General features: G+C 32.6%; 2 protein-coding genes across 3 annotated transcripts in view; one reads left to right on the top strand and one right to left on the bottom strand.

Annotated features, from left to right (window-relative positions):
- The window catches only part of LOC6046866 (HIV Tat-specific factor 1), a 183050-nt gene that overhangs the window by 156256 nt on the left and 220 nt on the right, over window positions 1-26574 (bottom strand).
- On the top strand, window positions 9815-26527 carry LOC6048154. 2 transcript variants are annotated; one of them, XM_038264841.1, is made up of 6 exons: window positions 9815-10046; window positions 10114-10249; window positions 17667-17966; window positions 24587-24751; window positions 24812-26290; window positions 26354-26527. In XM_038264841.1, the coding sequence occupies exons 2-6, from the start codon at window positions 10225-10227 to the stop codon at window positions 26425-26427; spliced, it is 2043 nt and encodes a 680-aa protein (XP_038120769.1). In that variant the 5' UTR covers window positions 9815-10046; window positions 10114-10224; the 3' UTR covers window positions 26428-26527. The 2 variants fall into 2 exon arrangements, with proteins under 2 accessions (XP_038120769.1, XP_038120768.1); XM_038264840.1 differs by lacking the exons at window positions 9815-10046; window positions 10114-10249 and having other exon boundaries at window positions 17314-17966.

Below are 26574 nucleotides of genomic sequence, written 5' to 3'. Positions count from 1 at the left end.
TCAGAGGGACACTACAATAATTTTGACCAATATAAACAAAATAGAAAATTATAAACCAATATAAACAATATTTAAAAATCTAATAAATGAAATTTAACTTTAAAAATATAAGCTCAAAAAAAACAAAATCTACAATTTTAATATGATTAAATATTAGATTTCGAAATTCTAAAAATTCAAAACCTATGAATTTTAATTCATATTGTATTCCAAATTCCTCACTAAATATATTTGAAATATTTTCTTCTAAAAATTTAAGAATTTAAGAATTTAAGAATTTAAGAATTTAAGAATTTAAGAATTTAAGAATTTAAGAATTTAAGAATTTAAGAATTTAAGAATTTAAGAATTTAAGAATTTAAGAATTTAAGAATTTAAGAATTTAAGAATTTAAGAATTTAAGAATTTAAGAATTTAAGAATTTAAGAATTTAAGAATTTAAGAATTTAAGAATTTAAAATTTAAGAATTTAAATTTAAGAATTTAAGAATTTAAGAATTTAAGAATTTAAGAATTTAAGAATTTAAGAATTTAAAGAATTAAAGAATTAAATTTAAGAATTTAAGAATTTAAGAATTTAAGAATTTAAGAATTTAAGAATTTAAGAATTTAAGAATTTAAGAATTTAAGAATTTAAGAATTTAAGAATTTAAGAATTTAAGAATTTAAGAATTTAAGAATTTAAGAATTTAAGAATTTAAGAATTTAAGAATTTAAGAATTTAAGAATTTAAGAATTTAAGAATTTAAGAATTTAAGAATTTAAGAATTTAAGAATTTAAGAATTTAAGAATTTAAGAATTTAAGAATTTAAGAATTTAAGAATTTAAGAATTTAAGAATTTAAGAATTTAAGAATTTAAGAATTTAAAATTTAAGAATTTAAGAATTTAAGAATTTAAGAATTTAAGAATTTAAGAATTTAAGAATTTAAGAATTTAAGAATTTAAGAATTTAAGAATTTAAGAATTTAAATTTAAGAATTTAAGAATTTAAGAATTTAAATTTAAGAATTTAAGAATTTAAGAATTTAAATTTAAGAATTTAAGAATTTAAGAATTTAAGAATTTAAGAATTTAAGAATTTAAGAATTTAAGAATTTAAGAATTTAAGAATTTAAGAATTTAAAATTTAAGAATTTAAGAATTTAAGAATTTAAAATTTAAGAATTTAAGAATTTAAGAATTTAAGAATTTAAGAATTTAAGAATTTAAGAATTTAAGAATTTAAGAATTTAAGAATTTAAGAATTTAAATTTAAGAATTTAAGAATTTAAAATTTAAGAATTTAAGAATTTAAGAATTTAAGAATTTAAGAATTTAAGAATTTAAGAATTTAAGAATTTAAGAATTTAAGAATTTAAGAATTTAAGAATTTAAGAATTTAAGAATTTAAGAATTTAAGAATTTAAGAATTTAAGAATTTAAGAATTTAAGAATTTAAGAATTTAAGAATTTAAGAATTTAAGATTTAAGAATTTAAGAATTTAAGAATTTAAGAATTTAAGAATTAAGAATTTAAGAATTAAGAATTTAAGAATTTAAGAATTTAAGAATTTAAGAATTTAAGAATTTAAATTTAAGAATTTAAGAATTTAAGAATTTAAGAATTTAAGAATTTAAGAATTTAAAATTTAAGAATTTAAGAATTTAAGAATTTAAGAATTTAAGAATTTAAGAATTTAAGATTTAAGAATTTAAGAATTTAAGAATTTAAGAATTTAAGAATTTAAGAATTTAAGAATTTAAGAATTTAAGAATTTAAGAATTTAAGAATTTAAGAATTTAAGAATTTAAGAATTTAAATTTAAGAATTTAAGAATTTAAGAATTTAAGAATTTAAGAATTTAAGAATTTAAGAATTTAAGAATTTAAGAATTTAAGAATTTAAGAATTTAAGAATTTAAGAATTTAAGAATTTAAGAATTTAAGAATTTAAGAATTTAAAATTTAAGAATTTAAGAATTTAAGAATTTAAGAATTTAAGAATTTAAGAATTTAAGAATTTAAGAATTTAAGAATTTAAGAATTTAAAATTTAAGAATTTAAGAATTTAAGAATTTAAGAATTTAAGAATTTAAAATTTAAGAATTTAAGAATTTAAGAATTTAAGAATTTAAGAATTTAAGAATTTAAGAATTTAAGAATTTAAGAATTTAAGAATTTGAGAATTTAAGAATTTAAGAATTTAAGAATTTAAGAATTGAAGAATTTAAGAATTATAGAATTTTAGAATTTAATAATTTATATTTTATTTGAGATTTTTGAGATTTCCGATTTTTGAAGTTTTGGAATTCTTAAATTACGATTTTAGAAATTCGAAATTTTTTTAAACTGAATTTTTTTTTAAACTTCTAAAATATAATAAAAGTTTCGAATTTTTGAAATTTGAATTTTAAATGATTGAGAATTAATTTTTGAATGTTCTGATCTTTTTGTTTTTCGCCAAGAATGTTTAAATTTAGAAAAATATTTCTACGGGTAAATCGCATCTTAAATTCAAAGGCAAATATAATATATTCACTTTAAAATTAAAAATAAATAAGGTTAAAAAATACATTACTCAAAACTCAATAGAAATTACATTTCCAGAGCCGGATATATTAAGAAATGAGTTAAGTGTAGTAATAATTATATTTAAGAAATTCTCAACCATACATTTAAAAAATAATCTCTACATAAACTTCATCTTAATTTTTCGACGGTTCGTATTAAGAAAATACAAACAAACATTTTCAGAATAAAATCAATTAATAAAAAATTGGAATTGCACTCAATGAAAAAAAAAACAAATTCTCGTTATTCTTGATATTATTTTTCATAATAACTTGAAAGTAATTCTATCCATTTATCTATTTTTTCATCAAAATTGCCATCCGCGCGAAATCCGCGCCTGAGCAAAATTAGTCAGCAAATCCGCGCCGTCCGTAACAACCATGTACCTAGGTAAAAATGTTGTTATGATTTCGTTTGAGCAACCTGGCAAGAATGTATGGACTTTCGTAATTTTTGTTCTCGTGGATCAAACATACTTTTTGCTCAGGTATTTTAAAACGTGGGTTGTATAGAAAACCTAGATGTTCGGGTATCAAAAGATCGGAAATGTTATGCCTTTTCCGGACACATAGGTTGACTTGTGAATAGTGGACCGGTTCGGATGCAGGCGGATTTTCCGACGACGTAATTCCGGGGTGGTACGAAATTCCAACGAAAAATCTATTCTATCGATACAAAGACCTCCAAAACGGTGTTATATCCACCCCAAATTTTTATTTAGCAATTCTATGTTAATAATATAATATTATATTGTTTTATTTTTCTTTTTTTTCACTGACACTTTATACAACATTCTGAGATTTCTGGCAGAAAGGTATAAATCACATTGATTGACTTACCAGGTATGTCTTTGCAGTAGCAAACAGCTTCATCATACGTATAAAAGCGCGAATAAGCCTCGTCTCGTTTCCGTTGGGCCGTTATCTTTACTGATTTGTCAACTATTTTCCATTCTTTTAGTCGTGATGTTAAAAGCTCTGCTTTCGATTTGCCGAGACCCAAATCTTTTATAAGATCGTCAATTTCCTTTTGGTTCGGGAAATGGGGCGTATCATCGGGTTCTTCTTCCGGTTGGTATTCGGAGTGCGGCACACTGATGGAACTAGCGGTAATTAAAGATGCAAAACTGGGTACTTCAAGGTTATCAGCAGGACAATCGGCTTTTTTTTGCATGGAATTGAACTCGATTGGTGGTTCCGACGAACTGGCAACAGGGTACTCATTTTTTGAAATACCAGGTCGAATTTGTGAAAGGCAAAATAGCATTCACTTACGTCGACTGGTTTACGCCATATCCTTGGCGAAATATACTTGAATTGTTGTGAATTTTTGTGACACGCTGAAATTAAATATCGATTTATTTCTTCATTATTTCAATAGGCATACTAAACTTTACCAATCAATTCGGTGTAACAAACAGCACATACGTAATGTGGTACCCAAGATTCATTCAGATTAGTTATTTCGGTTTTTAAGCATGCTTCGTAGGCAAGATAAACTTTTGTGGCTTTTATCATTGGATATTTCCTTGCAGATACAGAAATGTATTCCCCGCAGACGTAGCAAAAATTATCCGGAGAGTGGCTGTGCTGATGGTCACCGTTATCATTACCCGCAACCTCAACTGCTCTTTTCCCAACAGCATTTGCACCGTGGGCATTTTTTTGATGGTCTACGTTCTCACCTGAAGGATAGAAATTCATATAAATTAAAATTTCCAACCTTTCTAGTTTCGGTAACAATGATACCTAATACTGATATACTTGAGCTAGAGCCATCATTTCTTTCTGTTGTATCTGTTCCATCAAGTTCACCAGGCCTTTCAACAGCAATCTGTCCACGATTAGCATTATTTCCCCCTGTAAAAAATAGTGGTTAGTATTAATCGTAAAATCTTTTAAAAACAATATCACCTTGTGCTCCACTAGGTCCAGCAGTAGCATCACCAGGCCTTTCAACAGCAATCTGTCCACAATCAGCATTATTTCCTCCTGAATTAAAATAGTGATTAGTGCTAATCGTAATATCTTTTAAAAATAATGCCACCTTGTGCTCCACTTGGTCCAGCAGTAGAATCTTCGTTTGTTTCTCTATATTTCACAGCTTCTGACGATGGTAAGTTTGGCAAATAATTTTCTTCGATTCCTCTTTTAATTACCGCCAAACAAAAAAAACAATCACCTGGATGTTCCTTGGGCTGTGACCAAATTCTAGGCCTGTAAAATTTTGGACCGAGGCTTCTATTTTGAACAGATTCTGTAAAAGTGGTGCGCTTGTCGAAATTTGATCTTTATTTTATTATTAAATGTTTAAAACACATACTTGATAATGCAATTTCGCAAGATAAACACACGTTGTTCGGCATCCACGGTTCACCTAGGTTCACGACTTTTAATCCAAAAAACTGTTCATAAGCTTTTCGAAGGCGGTCGTTAGTACTTATATCATATTTTTTGCCTCGGCGGCTTATAAATTGACCACAAACGAAGCAAAAATGTTCTGGAGAGCGAATGCAGTCTTTTGTTGACATTTTGCTGTGAAATCACTTGCTTAACTGACGACCAATTCTATGACAGTAAATTGAATTTTAGTTTTAGTACATATCATGGGTTTATTATATTCTCTCTTAATACAGACAATTTCAGGTCAGCTATACAGATTTGTATTTTTTATTTTAATTTAACTTTATTAAACTATGCAATTTATGTCGTATAGCAATACACAACATTTAATTTTTGCTTAAGCTAGTTACAGAAAAGTAAAAATAAATCTTTTCCGACTAAAAACAAAACCAATTTTTTCGTTAAAAATAAATATTGTTTTAGATACATGAATATTTGTAACGAATGTTAAAATTTACGCATAATGTTTCTAAATGGTTTTATTTTAATAGAAATAAATAAAATAAAAACCTAATTATTATAAAAACAGGATATTCATTTTTTCAATGTGATCTAAATCGCTTAGCCAATCTATGCCATTATGTCGTATCACTTTGTTTGAGGACAAGAGAGAACCTCAAACTTCAAATTTACGAAAAGTGTGCAAAAGAACAAAACGAAAACAAACGTTAAGAGGTTTTGCTCCGACGTAAGGACAAAGAAGGTTGTGATTTTGTATTTGTTTGGTATAATTTTAAATAGAAGTGATTTTTCATGCAATGATTTAAAGCAATTTAGGCAAAATCGATGAATCATTAAAGCAAATGTTTGTCTTTAGGTACAAACATGTGTTTTTATTTTATCATCTCACCATAAAACAAAGTGGAAGTGAGGTAATTAATCACTTCTAACTAATGTGATAAACTACGGGAAACATGACAAATTTTTTGTTTTTTGGTTCCCTTACTCGAAACTTATTCCCAAGGACCACCTAGCTATGTTTTGGTGTTGAAATATGTCATTTTCATTTTTTCTAAGCAAGCTGATCTCGGATAATTTGATTAGGATCAAGACGGCCGCCTTTTTTCTCAACAATCATGCGATCTGGAACATTTGGAACAAGTTCCAGATTAAGTGACCATGTTTTGAAATTAATAAAATATAAAGATGGAAGGTATACAAAAATATCGTACTTTTCTTTAGATTTGCTTGGAAAATTGTATTTGTGAAGATAACAATACAGGTTCGCAATGGACATATTTTTTATGGCCATTCCTTTAGATATGTTCAGACAAAACTAAAATTTAAAATGTTTTGAAAACTTAAATGTTTGTTTAATTCAATTACAACAGATTAATTAAAAAACGAGTTCCCTGATCCGGACCACCCGCAATGTTGCCCAACTGTCTTCTAGATCCCTGATCAGGATTGACGGGAGCCGGTTACTAATGGCCATATTTTTTATTCCCGTTTGCTACTCGGCAACATTTCTAATTCTGATTTTAAATTAATTTAGATTTTTTGTAGAAATCTAGAAAAAAAAGTTGAAGAATTAATAAAATTTTAAATGTCTGCTGGTCCCCTATTCCGGAACATTCAGAACAGGTTCCCGTTGGCCACTTGACCACATTTCAGATTCTGATTTTGAATGAATTCAGTTTTTTCAGAAATCTTGTTTTTTTTTTCATTAATAACGTCTTTATAAAATTAATGAAAACATATTTTTATTTTCATTCAGAGCAGATTTCCGTTGGCAACTTAGCAACATTTATGTTTCTGATTTGAAATTATTTCTGATTTTTCTCCAGGAATCTGTAAATTTCATGATTGGAAAAATGTAAAATAAATTTAAAAAAATCAAGTGTCCACTGATTCCGTGATACGGAACATTCAGAACAGGTTCCCGTTGGCCACTTGGCAACATTTCTATTTCAGATTTGAAATGATTTCAGATTTTTTTACAGGAATCTTTAAATTTCATGAATGGACATATGCTTTATAAAATTAATAAAAATGTCAAGTGTCCACTGATTCCATAATCCGGAACATTCTGAACAGGTTCCCGTTGGCCACTTGGCAACATTTCTAATTCTAATTTTAAATAAATTCAGATTTTATCCAGAAATCAAAAACAATCTTAATAAAAAAAAGCTTTAAAGAATTTATTGAAATTTCAAAAGTCCACTGGTTCCCTGATCCGGAACATTCAGAGCAGGTTCCCGTTGGCCACTTGGCAACATTTCTATTTCTGATTTGAAATGATTTCAGATTTTTTTACAGGAATCTTTAAAAATTTCATGAATGGACATATGCTTTATAAAATTAATAAAAATGTCAAGTGTCCACTGATTCCGTGATCCGGAACATTCAGAACAGGTTCCCGTTGGCCACTTGGCCATGTGTTAGTGGTCAGAAAATATAAAGTAGCAAAGAATGCTTCAACACAACTTTTTTCTAAAATTGTCTGACATATTGGAATTGTGAAAATATCGCCTAATTTTTTTTTAGTTTCTGGATCCGGATTGGCCGGGACCGGTTCTCTATGGCCACATTTGCAATGATACATCTCAAAACATGCTGGGACCAACAATTTCTTAGTTTGTATGGATTGTGTCATGCTGTAGTGTGTTTTCTTCGCATTAAGGGCAAAAATATTTTTTTGAAGTTTCTGCACAGTTTTGGCCAATATTCCGGATTTCCTCCGGAACCGGTTACGGGAACCGGCCAATGGGACCAAATTTTAAGTTTTTCTAACAATTTACCGTCGAATGACACCGGAAGCATCCAAAAAGACCTAATTGATCAGAAGTTACAGAGAAAACAAAATAAAAAATATTTGTTCGACGGGGGGTGATTCATATGCAAAACTTCTGCATTGAATATCTCGAGTTAGGATAACAATAAAAATATGCGCCAGGTTGCATTGTGTTCGGGAAGCCAATCCCTAGAGGAGCTTTTTTTTTCGTGCTGCCAAAAAATAAAAAAAATATTTTGTTACGCTGTGTAATCGGACCATTAGTTGCTGAGGTATCGTCATTAGAAAATGGTGGGTTTTTTTGGTGGAAAACTTAAATTTTCGTGTTTCTTTTTCTTAAAGCGGCTCTATCTCAGCAACACGAGGTCCAATTTTCAATGTCACTTAGACAATTTTATAGCAAAATTTCTGATCTTTTCAAAAAAAAAATTTTTGAAGTTGTCTCTCATGGTCACTATTTTTAAAAATTGAAAAACTGCAAATATTTCGCTAAAATCAAACTTTCGGTGGCTATATCTTGAAAACGGAGCCCTTTATCAAAAAATCTGTAAAGTACTTTTCGATTGCAGATTCAATTTTGCATTAAAAAGTAATGTCAAACTTGTTTTTGCATGAAACTTCAATTTTTTCCAAAAATCACTATTTTTTCAAAAATTCATAACTGGCTCAAAAGTTGCGGATTTTTGTCCCCCAAAACATATCAAAAAATCTCGAAAATCAAAAAATACGTATTTTGGGAAATTGAGTTTTAGTAAAAAAAAATGTTGATAAAAAAATCTGCAAATTTTTTTTTTCGTTTACCTATTTTTTTCTCAAAAGTCCTCAACAATACCTACAACTTTGCCGAAGACACCAAATTGATCAGACAATTCACTCAAAAGTTACAGCTGTTTGAATATTTATATATCATTTTTGTATGGACAGCAGCCAAAATTGTATGGAGACTTGTATGGGTGAACCAATGACGCAAAATAGCTTATTTGGTCATAGGGAAGGCCCCCACAAAGTTTAAATCAAATAAGAAAATACAAAAAATAAAAATGGTCGAAATCGGCCGATTTTGTAGAAAGTTGCTCTGCCTTAAAAATCTTATCGATTACTAAGAATTCAATTGATAATTTTTTTCCCACAACTAAATTTCAATTTTCAGACCAAAATTTGTTTTTTTTTCAATTTCGAAAATTTCCGGGACAAAAAGTTTTTTATCGATAGTTCCTGTTTTTTGAAAAAAAAAATCTGGGATTTTTCCCCCAGGATTTCCATGGATGAACGGACTACTCATAATGAAAAAGATTTTTGTGAAGGTTGCAAATTTGGTTGCTTGAATACTTCCCTTTTTTGAGTAATTTTACCAACAAAATGTGTAAAAACAACATAAATTGATCGAAATTCAGCACTAGTTTCGTAATATATAAATGCACGACTCGTGCTGAAAAAATCTTCTTTTTGCAACGTATTGCACAAACTAGTTTTAACCCGCAGTTTAATGGAATACAAATTATTTTCAATCAGTAGTACTACTATTTTCAAACTGAAATTGAAAACGAAATATTAAAGTAATCTAAAAAAACAATTATTCTTAATAAATTTAACTCAATTGTGAACTATCAATTGTTTCGTAAGCACAGTTATTAAATTAAAGCACCATATGCACCCTGCAAAATGTACTGTGATCTCATTTCTATGGATACGCATGGTACGTAGACTTACTCAGCAATAGTCACAAATGTTTCGATTACCTCTGTAAGAAATCCAAAGCACACTTTAAGTACTACTCTTTACTTCCAAAAACCAACACTTTACCAGCTGTAATCATCGCCTTGTCCTTAGAACAAGTAACATATTTCCAATTCCCAGACGCTTTATCCTTCGATCCCCAAAGCCGCAATTCAAACAGTGGCCACCTTCAAGACCACCACCACCACCACCACGACTGAACAACACTCTCGCCTTATCGCCTTCCAGGTGGGAGTCCTTAACTTAAGTCAGTACAACGTGCACCACTACCACCAGCAACGCCAACCACAAAGCACTGCCCATTCCTTCGGCATTCTCCTTGTCCTCCTTTTTGCAGGTGACTCCCCAGAAGAGGGTGGTGGAGGACTAGTGGCCGACTAAAGTCCTCGGCCAGCGAGCCAGTCAGTAGCCAGCCAACCTCAAGAGGATTAACAGCAAAGCAGCAAGCCGGACTAAAACAAAAAACTACGAGTGGGGGACCAATAGTGAAACATTTGCGGAGAGTTTTAAAGTGAATCTGGTGAAAAGTTGTTCAACTGCGCCGGGAAAGCTTTCAGTAGCCGTAGCTTAGGAATTTCAAACTGGGGATAAAAGTGCCTTCAACTGGAATACATTCAGCAGTAAAAAAAACCCCTTTTTGTGACGATGAGAGTTATTATTCTAATGGAGAATAGTTACCGCCGCTAGTGAGAGTGATTAAAACAGAGTGAAAAGAGAAGGAAAATATATATTTTTGCAATCTATACTGGGCGAAAAGTTCAACGCAACAAAAAAAATATCAGTATACACGTACGCGGAATGCATCGCCCGATGGATATTCCAGGTGAAGTTTTGGGGCAGCAAAGTAGAGTATGATGGAGAGGTGGTGGAAAAAGGTTTCAACATAAAAACCAGGGCATCATATGCAATAGCAGAAATGAAAATTGAAAAAGTTCGGCAGCCCGGAGTGCACTTTACGCTTTTTTTTTTTTGTTTAAATTTACTGCAATCAAAATATGCGCGGTAAAGCGGATGAATGAGAGTCGGGGAAAGTGCATTCGCATATTTTTTTTTTTCGTGGAAATGATGGGAGTTTATTCAGGATGGGTAATTTGGTTGCAATAATTAACAAAACATAACTAGGGAAAAGTGAACTAATTTAGCAACTGAGTTGCGAGGAATGTGTTGTGAATATGAATGTGGAAACAATTTGAATTTCCAGGAAATTTAAGCGTGTTTGTGATAGTATTTTTCTCTTTGGAACTTTGAAAATCGGGCAATTAGTTTTTGAGTTACAGTCTCACAAACAAGGTTGTTAATCGATAGAATTATCGTCGATAATATTATCGTCTAACGATAACAATAATGATTATCGATATTGTTGTACGATAACGATAATCTATCGTTATCGTTATTCCGATAATTCTATCGACGATAATTTTATCGACGATATCAGCCGATAACATATATTTAATATATTTCTAAAATTTACTTAAACCAGCCAAATTATGTTGAATTTTCAAGCATCCTCTTCGTAAATATTTTGTTGATAATATGGTAAGCTTCAAAGTATAAATACTAAAAAAGAATCATAAAATATCGTATTTTTTGAAAATACTCAAATTTTTATAAATTTTACATGCATTTCATTCAAAAATCGCTTTAAATCAGTTGAAATCAGTTTAAATCAGTTTAAATACATTTAAAATTTCGAATCGTTTGATACCCATATTGCGAATTATAAAAAATTGGGTATTTTCGAGAAAATACGGTATTTTGTGAAAATTTAAGGGGTTACATACATGTAAATCGGCAAACATGTCGAGGGTTGGTATTGGTACACACGCAAACATTAAAAAAAAATCAGGACTTTAACATAAACATTTTTAACTATTATCAACATGAATTTGAAGACATTTGGTTGCATCATTGCCGAGATATAGCTATTTGAAGTTAGCAGTTTCAAAAAACGGGTGCCACGATATCTCAACACTGCTTCGACCAAATCGGCTCAAAATTTTTGTGAAGACTGATTAAACCGGTCCCGTGTGCATGACGAAGGCCGATTTTCCAAAAGTTTATTTTAAACAAAGATAAAAATATTTTTGTGTTTTTCATATTTAAAAACATCCGTTTTTGATTTTTGTATTTTTTTAAAAAGCAAAATTTTAGAATCGGGCTTCGTCATGCACACGGGATATGTTTTGAGAGGCTTCACCCCGAATTTCAGCCAATTTGGTCCATCCAATCTCGAGATATCGTGGCACCCGTAAATCAACTCGGTTTTTCGAGAAAAACGTTCACAAAGTTTGACAGTCCGCTTTGCGCATGGCAGAACTTTAAACTTAAATCGTCTTCTACTCACTTAAAACATTACATATCTTCATGAAACTTTCAGGAGTGATTGGATAAATATTCGAAAATATGAAAAATTTTGATTTTCTACCTGTATGTAACCCCTTAAACAATTCATTCAAAAAACTCTAGAACAGTGAAAATGCATGACAAATTTCGAATCGTTCGATACCCATATTGCAAATTATTAAAATTTGAGTAGGGTAGGGTAGTCATCAATGAGACACTTTTGGTTTTCAACTTTCAACGATTTTTGTATTTTTTTCATCAGCATGTTTTAATGAGCTTCTTGTTGCATTTTCTTTCTTTTAATGTGTTCTAACATTGACAAAAATATGAGATCGATCTGACGTCTACAGCCAGAGTTATTCAACTGTCTCATTGTAGACGCATTTGGCAGGAACAATGAGACAGCTGGGGAACAATGAGACACTCTTCAAAAATCAATACTTTTTTAGTAAAACATCATGTTTTTATATTGTTCCATTGCAGGAGACTTGCTTTGAACATTTTCGAACAATTTTGTCAACATGAAACTTTAATTAACAAAAGTTATACTAAAAAGTATTTAAATTTTGTAAAATCCATATATTTTACGAAATAACTTTATATTTTTAGTTAAATGAAGTTCAAACTCAATAAATATGCCAAAAATCACTTCCAATTCATGTTTTGAAAGATTTCCATAGATTTTGAAAAGTTTATTGAAGAAAAATCAAAGTGTCTCATTGTTCCCCATGGGCTGAAAAGAGTGGGGAACAATGAGACAGCCCTGGATTCTGGGTATATTCTAATTTTTGGTCAAACCTAATAAAAGGACATTGAAGCCCAACTCCTGCCCTATAAAATGACGAAAGAAATTTGGAGAAATATTAGTTTTTAAGTTAATGGTAGCCTATGAGCGAAAATGTAATTTTTAGTCAAAATTTACTTTTGCACCCCAGAATCAAACATGTATGAATAACTTTGCAAGGGAGCGTCCATAACCAAAGTCACTTTTAAGGCAGACGTGTATCTAGTAGACACGCCTTTCCCCCAAATATGAGCCAGATTGTTTAAAACTACGTCTTGTGAGAGCCATTTTATCATTGTTCCCCGTGTCACATTGATGACTACTTTACCCTACTTTAAAAAAAAAGAAGGTATTTTGAGATTTTTGTTAGTATTTATGCTTTGAAACTTACCATATTATCAAAAAAATATTTACTAAGAGGAAGCTTAAAAATTCAACAGAATTGGATTGGTTTTAGTACATTTTAGGAATAGGGGAAGGTAGGGTAAGACGACCATATGGGGCAAGAGAAACAATCACTCGTACGGTCGTAATTTTTACAATTTTGATTATTTCCAGTATGAGGAATTGTTGCTAGCAATGCAATTAGCTGATTCTACTACCACATAACCGCCAAAACGACGTAAACGCCACTGGGCATACGATTAAATGATGTTTTTTTAAACCTTTGAGCAATTCTCTACGAAATCGGTCTTTTTTCTTCAATTTTAATTTTTGTATTTTTTAATCCGACTGAAACTTTTTTGGTGACTTCGGTATGCCCAAAGAAGCCATTTTGCATCATTAGTTTCTCCATATAATTTTCCATACAAATTTGGCAGCTGTCCATACAAAAATGATGTATGAAAATTCAAAAATCTGTATCTTTTGAAGGAATTTTTTGATCGATTTGGTGTCTTCGGCAAAGTTGTAGGTATGGATACGGACTACACTGGAAAAAAATAATACACGGTAAAAAAAATTTGGTGATTTTTTTAATTAACTTTTCATCACTAAAACTTGATTTACAAAAAAACACTATTTTTAATTTTTTTTATTTTTTGATATGTTTTAGAGGACATAAAATGCCAACTTTTCAGAAATTTCCAGGTTGTGCAAAAAATCATTGACCGAGTTATGAATTTTTTAATCAATACTGATTTTTCAAAAATCGAAATTTTGGTCGTAAAATTTTCAACTTCATTTTCGATGTAAAATCAAATTTGCAATCAAAAAGTACTTTAGTGAAATTTTGATAAAGTGCACCGTTTTCAAGTTATAGCCATATTTAAGTGACTTTTTTGAAAATAGTCGCAGTTTTTCATTTTTCAAAATTAGTGCACATGTTTGCCCAGTTTTGAAAAAAATATTTTTGAAAAGCTGAGAAAATTCTCTATATTTTGCTTATTCGGACTTTGTTGATACGACCTTTAGTTGCTGAAATATTGCAATGCAAAGGTTTAAAAACAGGAAAATTGATGTTTTCTAAGTTTCACCCAAACAACCCACCATTTTCTATCGTCAATATCTTAGCAACTAATGGTCCGATTTTCAATGTTAATATATGAAACAATTGTGAAATTTTCCGATCTTTTCGAAAAAAATATTTTCAAAATTTTCAAATCAAGACTAACATTTGAAAAGGGCGTAATATTGAATGTTTGGCCTTTTTGAAATGTTAGTCTTGATTTGAAAATTCCGAAAATATTTTTTTCGAAAAGATCGGAAAATTTCACAATTGTTTCATATTTTAACATTGAAAATCGGACCATTAGTTGCTAAGATATTGACGATAGAAAATGGTGGGTTGTTTGGGTGAAACTTAGAAAACATCAATTTTCCTGTTTTTAAACCTTTGCATTGCAATATCTCAGCAACTAAAGGTCGTATCAACAAAGTCCGAATAAGCAAAATATAGAGAATTTTCTCAGCTTTTCAAAATATTTTTTCAAAACTGTGCAAACATGTGCACTAATTTTAAAAAATGAAAAACTGCGACTATTTTCAAAAAAGTCACTTAAATATGGCTATAACTTGAAAACGGTGCACTTTATCAAAATTTCACTAAAGTACTTTTTGATTGCAAATTTGATTTTACATCGATAAATGAAGTTGAAAAATTTTTACGACCAAAATTTCGATTTTTTGAAAAAATCAGTATTGATTAAAAAATTCATAACTCGGTCAATGATTTTTTGCACAACCTGGAAATTTCTGAAAAGTTGGCATTTTATGTCTTCTAAAACATATCAAAAAAAAAAAAAAAAATAGTGTTTTTTGTAAATCAAGTTTTAGTGACAAAAGTTAAATAAAAATCACCAAATTTTTTTACCGTGTATTATTTTTTCCAGTGTAGTCCGTATCCATACCTACAACTTTGCCGAAGACACCAAATCGATCAAAAAATTCCTTCAAAAGATACAGATTTTTGAATTTTCATACATCATTTTTGTATGGACAGCTGCCAAATTTGTATGGAAAATTATATGGACAAACTAATGATGCAAAATGGCTTCTTTGGGCATACCGAAGGCACCAAAAAAGTTTCAGTCGGATTAAAAAATACAAAAAAAATCGAATGACCGAAATCCTAGAGAACTGCTCCTTTGTTTTCTTACAATATTTGGAACGTACAAAATAAGGCTTAGGGTTCGTTTTAGGGCTCATTTTGTCAAAATGCTATTTTTCCTAGATCAGTAGTGTCCCTACCAATGACTTGCACCTATTATAAGGTATGATTTAACCTATGATTATTTTTATTGAGAGCTTTTAAAAAAATATGTTCAGGTGGGACAAGTATACCATATTGGTTTTTAGTATGAAAAAAATTACGAATTGCTGCAATAACATATTGTATTGTGAAATAAATACATAAAAGTACTTAAAATCTGACAATCAATTGTTTAAAAAATTATCCATACACGATATAATAATATTAAGAAAATTTACTATTTATCATCTAAGTAAAATATTATTTTTTAATCTAAAAATGAAAGAAACGTTTCAAATACATCCTAATCTGATGTATCTAAGCGATAATAGTTCAATTGTTAGTGAATTAGCATGTTTTTTCATGCATTGTTCCTCTTGCCCCAACGGGTTGTTCGTCTTGCCCCACTAGTTGAGTAGAACGTACGAAAAATCAAAAAAAAATTAAAATCAACTTTTTACATTAAAAACAGAATTAATAATATAGAATGTTTGGCCCTTTTGAAATGTTAGTCTTGGTTTAAAAAATTTTAAAATATTTTTTTCGAAAAGATCGGAAAATTACACGAATGTTTCATATTTTAACATTTAAAATCGGACCATTAGTTGCTGAGATATCGACATTAGAAAATGGTGTGTTGTTTGGGTGAGACTTAGAAAACATCAATTTTCCTTTTTTTAAACCTTTGCATGGCAATATCTCAGCAACAAAGGGTCGTATCAACAAAGTTTAAAAGTGAAAATTTTCTCAGCTTTTCAAAAATATTTTTTTCAAAGGTGGGCAAACATGTGCACTAATTTAAAAAAATGAAAAACTGCGACTATTTTCAAAAAGTCACCTAAAAATTGCTATAACTTGAAAACGGTGCATTTTATCAAAATTTCACTGAAGTACTTTTTGATTGCAAATTTGATTTTACATCGAAAAATGAAGTTGAAAAATTTTTGCGACCAATATTTCGATTTTTTGAAAAAATCAGTATTGATTCAAAAATTCATAACTCGCTCATAGATTTTTTGCACAACCTGGAAATTTCTGAAAAGTTGGCATAAAAGAGGACATAAACTCTAAAACATATCAAAAAATAAAAAAAATAAACATAGTGTTTTTTTGTAAATCAAGTTTTAGTGACAAAAAGTTAAATAAGAATCCCCAAATTTTTTTTATCGTGTATCATTTTTTTCCAGTGTAGTCTGTATCCATACCTACAACTTTGCCGAAGACACCAAATCGATCAAAAAATTCCTTTAAAAGATACAGATTTTTGAATTTTCATACATCATTTTTGTATGGCCAGCTGCCAAATTTGTATGGAAAATTATATGGACAAACTAATGATGCAAAATGGCTTTTTTGGGCATACCGAAGGCACCAAAAAAGTTTCAGTCGGATTAAAAAATACAAAAAAATCGAATGACAGATCTCTGAGAGAACTGCTCTCTTGATTGATAAATCAAAGTGCATGCATGTTTCGTCAATAAATTTTCAACCAATTTCTGTAATGTTTTTGCTGTGTATTTTTCTTTACTGAATTTTTCAGTTGCAGATATTGGCAAAACCAAAAACCTTCAATCATGGTTATTTTGCGTTTTATATTTTTTCAGAATGAAAATAGGCCAAAATGACAAAAGGTCAGATTAGAAAAAAGTTCATGTTCAAACATATTAAAATTTAAGGCGTTTCCGCTCATTTCTGGCCATCCTAGAAGTTTCTACATGCACAGCAAAAAATCCGATGGTAAAATCGCATGCAAAAACATGCACATCACCTTCGTCAAAATAAACACTTAATATTACACACTGCATGTACAATTTTTGTCAACACAAAAAAAAGGTTGCAACCGACGGGATTCAAACCCAGCACCAACAGTACGGACTGGCGCCTTAGCATCAGACCGATGAAAAACGGAAAGGATTACTACTTTATTTGCTGTGTGTTTTCCCCTGGCCTGTAGGATCGAATGAACGAAAATTCAAAATTTCCCATAGTAATTTCCATGTAAACTTGAACTCGCTTGAGACAAGCCAGTTTTCAACCAAATGAGCTGAAATTTGGTGTGAGAGTCCCTTTGGGTATGCCCTACAAGGGGAACCACACCAGAACTTGATCTGAGAACTTTTCAAAATCCGTACCCACCCTAATAGTTATGCTGGCATCTCTGGACTACTTTGAACATTTTTTATTATAACTGGGGACTCCGGCAACAAAATTGAACCAAAGTGGGTTGAGGGTGAATCTAAGAGGACTGATTAAGACGTTCATGTTTTTAGTGATTTAAAAGCCTTTCCTCAGTAATGAAGGGAAGAAAATTGAAAAAAAATCAATCCTTTTCCACCACTCTCTCTATAAACGCTCAAACCAACAAGTCGTACATTTTCATCCCAACTTTCCAATTGTCCCCTCGCCTTGAACCTCAACCACCAGCAACGGGCGCCGTGTTCACCCTCGGGAAATCATACCTCGCGGACAACATCGGAACGGTCCGCCACCGGCAACTAACCCCACTGACCGGTGGTGGCGGTCAAACCACGGCCCAGAATGGTCACCACCACAGCAACGGCAATCAGCTGCAGCCTCCCGCGCCCACCAACGGTCGCCAGTCGCCGGATCCGGCCCGGAACGGTGCCCTCAGTCCGGTTCCGACCCAGCAGAGCTACTTTTTCATCAAAAATGATCCGGTCGTGAAAATCCTCTGCGGCAGCAAGCAAAGTGCCGTCATTTGTGGTGAGTACTGAGGACTGGTGCAATTTGCTTGTTCTGGAGGGATTTGAGGAAGTTGAGGTTGATTGTTTCCAATTCTTTCTGACTATTTTGAAAATTTCAAAACACATAAGTTGACTTTTCTCAAAAATAAATTTTAAGGTTTCAACTTAAATTGTACACGTGCCTTCCAATCTACGATGATATAGGAAGGACTGATACCCAAGTAACCATCCTGCACTATAACAAATCACTGTTCAGCACTAAAAGCGCTTTTACAGCTGCGAGCTAATGCGAAAGTGTTTTGACATCTGCATTAAAAGCGCTTTTCCAGCCGATTTGCAGCTGAGTTTGGACTTTATATTTCTGATTTCCAGCTGGCCCCTACTTTTGTTGTTCCACCCCTGCAAAATGACAACAAAGTTGAGAGAGGCAAAAATATGGCTCTCTCACATTCTCTCTCAATTCTATTTTTAGTTTGTTTTCCCACTTTACCAACTCAGCTGTCCGAGCGGAGAGGCCCATTTTTTTATTGAATTTACTTTGTTGGGGATGTGATGCCAGATACCAGAGGTGATCTTCGATAATTGTTGATGGTTCCTGCGCCCGTGTTGTCACGCCTGTTTGGGAAATGTTTAACTAGTGTGATTTCACAGCTTCAATTGCCGTTACATCCTCTAGCAAAACACTCGAAACCAAACCTTTGTAAAAATGTCCGCCCTTCGGATACAAATGTAAATATATTTCTTTGAGAGAAAAACAAAACTCAATTGGATTTAGGCTCAAAACCATTTTTTATTGGTAATTATCAAACGTCGCACCGCGCATCGCACAGTTAAATTATCAAAAAAACATAAAACACGGAACTCGCATTCGTACATGCATCTGGGGCACCACGAAGTGTCCTCCAAATCCGGACAATTCAGCGTTGAATTCGTGGATCATCGTACCTGCCAATGCAAGATTCTGATTTCAACAAGTGGTGTTTCCTCGCCGTCGTTTGGAATTCCATTATACAGCTGTTGATTCCTGAAAAATATGTGTTTATTTATCAGTTATGCAAAACTAATTATCTTGTGTTAAACTTACTAAAATAGTAAAAAAAGGAGTCCAGATTTCCCAGTTCTGATATTCCCATGTTGATTTCACTACGAGTGAGCGAGAGCTTTGTATTGTTTTGTTTTCCTTCCCGCTCACTCTCTCTCGCTCTCACTCAAAATGACAGACGTGATGCCAGATTTTTAGAAAAAATAAAAACAGTGTTGCTAGTGACCGCTGTAAATCAGCTCTATTCCTGCTTTTCTTAGAGCAGTTGATTTAGAGCTGATTTGCAAAAAGCTTAGCTGTTTTATGACTGACTAGCTGGTGAATGCTGTTTACCAACTAATTTATGATTTCTTTTAGTGCTGGATGGTTACTTGGGTATTGTCATTGCCACCCGAGCAGACGGAAATAATTTCAGAATAACATTTTTTGATATTTAAAAATACTAGGCCAATAACATTTTATGTTATTTATAACATGATTTGTTATTCGTCGTTATGATTTTTTTGTTATTGATTGTTATTGCAATAACAGACTCATAATATTTTCAGTTATTCTTCGAACAAATCTTTGTTATTTTTTTTTTGTTATTTTAACAACTAATCCGATCATCCCAATAACAGTTGGAGGTATTCTTCCATAACAAAAAATGTTATTCCAAAGTTGTTTTGGCTTTCAGTCCATATCAGATCAATAAAAAAATTTGTTATGATAACATAAACTGTTATTCCATTCTTATGCAAAAATTGATTTTTCAAGAAAAATCCATAACACGTTATGTTATTTTAACAGTATTTGTTATTGAAAAGGCATGAATTTAGTTATTACTGTCTGTTCGGGTAGCGAGAAAACAGACGACCAAAGAAAACGATAGATCCTATGAAGCAACCGTGCAGCCCCGCTGCCCACAATCGACTTGACGAACAGCGACACAAAAGAAATGAAAATAAACATGAAAAATCACAACTTTACGTCCCTCTACCCGAGCAGACGGAAATAACTTCAGAATAACATTGTTTGATATTTGAAAATACTAGGCCAATAACATTTTATGTTATTTATTACAAGATTTGTTATTCGACGCTATGATTTTATGTTATTGGATTGTTATTGCAATAACAGACTCATAACATTTTCAGTTATTTTTCGAAAAATCTTTGTTATTATTTTTTGTTATTTTAACAACTAATCCGATCATCCCAATAAGAGTTGGAGGTATTCTTCCATAACAAAAAATGTTATTCCAAAGTTGTTTTGGCTTTCAGTCCATATCAGATCAATAACAAATTTTGTTATGATAACATAAACTGTTATTCAACTCTTATGCAAAAATTGATTTTTCAAGAAGAATCTATAACACTTTATGTTATTTAAACAGTATTTGTTATTGAAAAGGCATGAATTTAGTTATTACCGTCTGTTCGGGTAACCACGCATCTTCAATTCTCACGCAGAATTGATAAAAATAAATTTCAATTAACACAATAACCACCAAATTCACGCGAAACCGGATCACAATTAAAACAAAAGAAACATACAAATTCAAACACGCGTCTTCGCTTCTCGCACAGAACTCCAAGGGTTTTTTTAATGCGATTGTAAACAAAGATTAATTTGTTGCAGTCTTAAAACATTTTCTAATATCATGATTAAACTGTTATTATTTTTTACTAACGTGATAAAAAATAACATCTACCGATTATAGATATCATAAATATCCAATACATAAGGTTCTTTTCTGTCTCAAATTATCACTTTGTTTTAATATATCAAAACACGCTCCAAACAATTTGACCAATGCTTACCTAGGAATGGCAATGACCCTGACCCTGTAAGCTCCAAGGGAGGGGTGACCAACAATAAAATAAATTTGCATGCTTAGCACACACCCTGTCCTTCTCTTTCTCTAGAACCAACCTAACCTTCAAATATTGAGTGTGAGCTTTAGCAGTGGAACCATAGCAAAATTGAAGCACCTTCCTCCCGCGCACGATCCTTGCTGAGCAGTTCTCTCAGATTTCGGCCATTCGATTTTTTTTGTTTTTTTTTTTTTTTGTATTTTTTAATCTGACTGAAACTTTTTTGGTGCCTTCGGTGTGCCCAAAGAAGCCATTTTGCATCATAAGTTTGTCCATATAATTTTTCATACTAATTTGGCAGCTGGCCATACAAAAATGATGTATGAAAATTCAAAAAATTTTATCTTTTGAAGGAATTTTTTGATCGATTTGGTGTCTTCTGCACAGTTGTAGGTATGGATATGGACTACACTGAAAAAAAATGATACACGGTAAACAAATTTTTGGTGATTTTTTATTTAACTTTTTGTCACTAAAACTTGATTTGCAAAAAAAAAAACACAATTTTGATTTTTTTTATTTTTGATATATTTTAGAGGACATCAAATGCCAACTTTTCAGAAATTTCCAGGTTGTGCAAAAAATCTTTGAGCGAGTTATGAATTTTTAAATCAATACTGATTTTTTCAAAAATCGAAAAATTGGTCGCAAAATTTTTTCAACTTCATTTTTCGATGTAAAATCAAGTTTGCAATCAATAAGTACTTCAGTGAAATTTTGATAAAGTGCACCGTTTTCAAGTTAAATCAATTTTTACGGTGACTTTATTGAAAATAGTCGCAGTTTTTCATTTTTTAAAATTCGTGCACATGTTGGCCCACCTTTGAAAACAAATTTTTTTTGGAAAGCTGAGAAAATTCTATATATATTGTGCACTTTTGAACTTTGTTGATACGACCTTTAGTTGTTGAGATATTGCCATGAAAAGGTTTAAAAACAGGAAAATTGATGTTTTCTATGTCCCACCCAAACAACACACAATTTTCTAATGTCGATATCTCAGCAACTAATGGTCCGATTTTCAATGTTAAAATATGAAACATTCGTGAAATTTTCGGATCTTTTCGAAAACAATATTTTCAAATTTTTTAAACCAATACTAACATTTCAAAAGGGCCAAACATTCAATATTACGTCCTTTTAAAAGGTTAGTCTTGGTTTAAACATTTTGAAAATATCTTTTTCGAAAGATCGGAAAATTTCACAAATGTTTCATATTTTAACATTGAAAATCGGACCATTAGTTGCTGAGATATCGACATTAAAAAATGGTTTATTGTTTGGGTGGGACATAGAAAACATCAATTTTCCTGTTCTTAAACCTTTGCATGACAATATCTCAGCAACTAAGGGCCATATCAACAAAGTTTAAAAATGCAAAATATAGAGAATTTTTTCAGCTTTTCAAAAATATTTTTTTCAAAGGTGGGCAAACATGTGCGCTGATTTAAAAAAAATGAAAAACTGCGACTTTTTTCAAAAAAGTCACCTTAAAATGGATTTAACTTGAAAACGGAGCACTTTATCAAAATTTCACTGAAGTACTTTTTGATTGCAAATTTGATTTTACATCGAAAAATGAAGTTGAAAATTTTTTACGACCAATATTTCGATTTTTGAAAAAATCAGTATTGATTTAAAAATTTATAACTCGCTCAAAGATTTTTTGCACAACCTGGAAATTTCTGAAAAATTGGCATTTTATGTCCTCTAAAACATATAAAAAAAATAAAAAAAGTAAAACAGTTTTTTTTTTTGCAAATCAAGTTTTAGTGACAAAAAGTTAAATAAAAAATCACCATTTTTTTACGGTGCATCATTTTTTTTTCAGTGTAGTCCATATTCATACCTACAACTTTGCCCAAGACACCAAAACGATCAAAAAATTCCTTCAAAAGTTACAGATTTTTGAATTTTCATACATCATTTTGTATGGCCAGCTGCCAAATTTGTATGGAAAATTATATGGACAAACTAATGATGCAAAATGGCTTCTTTGGGCATACCGAAGGCACCAAAAAAGTTTCAGTCGGATTAAAAAATACAAAAATTAAAATTTAAGAAAAAAGACCGATTTCGTAGAGAATTGCTTTGCTGTTTACATTCGACTTAATTCACACTGCCCACGCAATTTGTGTGGCGTGGCAAAAAAAAAGAGTGAGTTGGTCTAACTAATTTGTAGAGGAAATTTTTCACGAATTTGGTAATTTTGAAGAAAAGTTTGTGTGATTAGCACCATATGGATATATTGAACAATTTTTTTTGCAATTCAAACTTTTTTGTGGGAATAAGTGGGAAATTCACATAAATTTATTGTAGCCTAATTCGATAAAATGCTAATGTTTCATATAAAGAATTACCCTGCAATAATAAAAAATGATGAAATACCTAGAAAAACAAACAACTTTCCACAGTCCATATCACCCCATAAAATCAACATCACGCGTGACCAAATCAGCCCCCCTCTGGACCACAAATTACACTCCCCGGGAGGAAATCCCCTCCCGACCAGAAATTACCAGTTGAAACTCAAACTGAAAATAATAAAAACATTAATTTTCGTCACGTGTGTTCTGTGCCCGTCACAAAACGCTGGCAGACACAATGTCACCTCGAAACGGAATTTTTCCCTCCCGGGGGTGACAATTTAATGATTGCTCATTTATGGTCATTTGGCACGCGATTTTTTGGAGCAAACATGGACAGAGAGAAGTTCGTCCAAAGAATGTCGAATTTCTTTGCGGGGGAGTGCCTATCGCGACTGGGACCAAGACAGCCCAGCGACAATGTCAGTTGGGATTTACAGCTTAAGGAGACTGATTTTCGACGGTTGATAATGTAAAGGACTTGCGTTAATGTGCTGTTTCGGTGATGTTGATCGATCGAAGGAGATATTTTTAGTTGAGACGTTTGGACACGATTGTCGATGACTTGACTTGCTCTTATCCATAATAACTCCTTTTTAGGTTATTATAACGTTCGTTAAAAACTAACTTTTTCTGTAATAAATTTGTATAAATTATGTGTACCCGGGCAGACGGTATTAACAAAATTTATGCCATTTCAATAACAAATACTGTTAAAATAACAGAAAGTGTTATGGAATCTTCTTGAAAAATCCATTTTTGCATATGGGTTTAATAACAGTTTATGTTATAATAACAAAATTTGTTATTGGTCTGATATTGGTTTAAAGCCAAAACAACTTTGGAAGAACATTTTTTGTTATGGAAGAATACCTCAAACTGTTATTGGAATGATCGGATTAGTTCTTAAAATAACAAAAAATGATAACAAAGATTTGTTTGAAGAATAACTGAAAATTTTATTAGACTGTTATTACAATAAAAATCCAATATCAAAGAAATCATAACGGCGAAAAACAAAACTTGTTATAAATAACATTAAATGTTATTTGCTTAGTATTTTCAAATATCAAAAAATGTTATTCCCAAGGTATTTCCGCCTGCTCGGGTACACAGAATAAAATCAGTTCAAATTATTCCGAGTATGATCAAATTCATGAACACAATTTTCGATATCATGAAATAACTTTATTCCTTGTTTTTTTTTTTCAGTTTAATTAGGACAACTATTTTGGTACTCAAATGGTTTTTTTTTTTTTTAAATTAAAATATTGTCATAAATAATCATGACACATTTTGTATTCTATCAACGATTCCTAGCTTTCAACTAGATAAATAATAAAAGCATTTGTTAAAAAATACTGTTTTCTTCCAGAATCCGGCCGGCTGTTCGTGTGGGGCCACAACCAGCACGGCCAGCTCGGCATCGGCTCCACGGACCTCTGCCAGAAGCCGTCCTGCGTTCGCACGATGAAAAAGCTGCAGCAGGTCGTCCTGGACGCCAAGTTTGGCGGCAACGGCTTCAGCTTGATACTGACTTGTGAGATTCTCTGTTTTATGTGAATTTTTATAAAACTGATTTATTTTTTGATAATTCCAGTGGACGGCAAGCTGTTCTACAGCGGCAAGAGCATCTTCCCGTTCAACGCGCGGGTCGCATCGCTGAAGGAGTCCGGTCGGATGAAGAAGAAGTCCGAGGATAACGCCGAGTTTACGCACGTTCCGGTGGAGCTGAAGGAGTTTTCGTACTGCCTGGAGAAGGAGGACGAACAGGTGGTGGACATTGCGGCCGGATTTTGTCACTTTGTCGCGAGAACGAGCGCTGGGAATTGCTTCGGGTGGGGCCACAACAGCCACCAGCAGTTGGGCGGGGTGGATTCGTTGAAGATTCTGACCAAGCCGGATCGGATTGGGGTGGAGGAGCGGGTTGAGATGGTTGCTTGCGGGAATTACTGTACGTTGATGATTTCGGAAACGAATAAGCTATATTTGGCGGGGAAGTTCCAGAAGATTACCATTCCGGTGGTGAAGGAACTGTCAATGGTGAAGCTACCGGCGAAGGTAGTTTCCGCTCAAATAACCAAGAACGACATGATCTACTTGCTGCTGGAAAATAACCAGGTTTATCGGAGCAATCGGGTGTTCAAAATCGACGACCTCAAGCTGGAACGCTACCTGCTGAACCAGCTGCTCCGGAAGGACGAGTGCATCATGCAGATCTCCCCGGCGAACAACTTTACCTCTTTTCTAACCAACGAAGGCCGCCTGTTGACCACGTACGAAACGGACAGCCCGTTCACTCCCTCGGATCACTTCCGAGAGCTGACCAAGTTCAAGGACTTTACCGTGGCAAGAATGGCCAGTGGATTGGAGCATTCGTTGGTGTTGGCATTCCCGAGGAAAGTTCGCACTCCCGGAATCGACCTGGACTTTTCAAAGGCAGTCCAGAAGATTGAAGCCGCAATCGAGGGACAAAAGATCCGGAACGCCACTCCGATGCCACCCCTTACGGATGACGAGGAATTCCTGCGCCAGGAAAAGCGACGCCTTCGGCAGGAACGAATCGCCAACGAACTGTCCAAAGACGAATCGATCCAGATCGAGACGGATGCCGACGAGGTGCGGTTCATCGATAACGGAGTGGACATTACAACGACGGTTTTGATTTGTACCGAGAATGGCAACGGGGAGGACAACGAGGACGCTTTCGACGTCGGTGGGAACCGCTTTGATCCGAAGTACATTTCGCACATGGAAATTCTCGACGAAAGGGCAATGTTGGGAAAGACGCCGACTCCGAACATCAGTCAGCTGATCGATTACAGTGATGATGGAGACGGGAGTATCTCGTCGCAGTCGACGTTCAACGACGAGGAAGATGCTACGGAACCGTACGGAACGCAGGGAAAGAATGACTCTAATAACAATCGGGAGCAGGACCGAAAGACGAGCCAGGAAAGCAAGACTAGCCAGGCGAGCAGTGGTCGTTCTAGCGAGAAGATGAAAAAGTTTCTTAAAGATTTGAAGGCGAAGAGCATGGACGTGAGCTGTCGGAACGCCGGAACGGTGTTGAACGATGGTAAGAATGATTCCCGTATATTTACCATGCGTGCTTTACACTAATCAAAACGTTTTTTTGCAGATACCAAATACTCCAAGGACGACACTGCTATTCGAGCGGTAGATCGAGATTCTAAAGTTTGTAATGTAATGTAAAAGGTTGCTTGTAGTTTATTGCAACAAATCGTATGTAATTTTGTGGAACAACATTTTAACCGCCACAAATAAACGGTCCCAACACTTCTTGTAAAAAAAACTCGATTTGTTTTCTTTCTTCCGAAAACATAAACATAACCCCACTTT

The sequence above is a fragment of the Culex quinquefasciatus genome, chromosome 3, assembly GCF_015732765.1.
Source record: "Culex quinquefasciatus strain JHB chromosome 3, VPISU_Cqui_1.0_pri_paternal, whole genome shotgun sequence".
NCBI lineage: Eukaryota > Metazoa > Arthropoda > Insecta > Diptera > Culicidae > Culex > Culex quinquefasciatus.
Note: the sequence above shows the minus strand (reverse complement) of the source record. Positions and strands in the feature narration are given on the sequence as shown.

Coding starts and splice junctions, on each gene's coding strand:
- LOC6048154 (XM_038264840.1), top strand. CDS start 17,537: ATGAAGGGAAGAAAATTGAAAAAAAATCAATCCTTTTCCACCACTCTC. Junction 17,967..24,586: donor GCAAAGTGCCGTCATTTGTG/GTGAGTACTGAG, acceptor GTTTTCTTCCAG/AATCCGGCCGGCTGTTCGTG. Junction 26,291..26,353: donor CGGAACGGTGTTGAACGATG/GTAAGAATGATT, acceptor GTTTTTTTGCAG/ATACCAAATACTCCAAGGAC.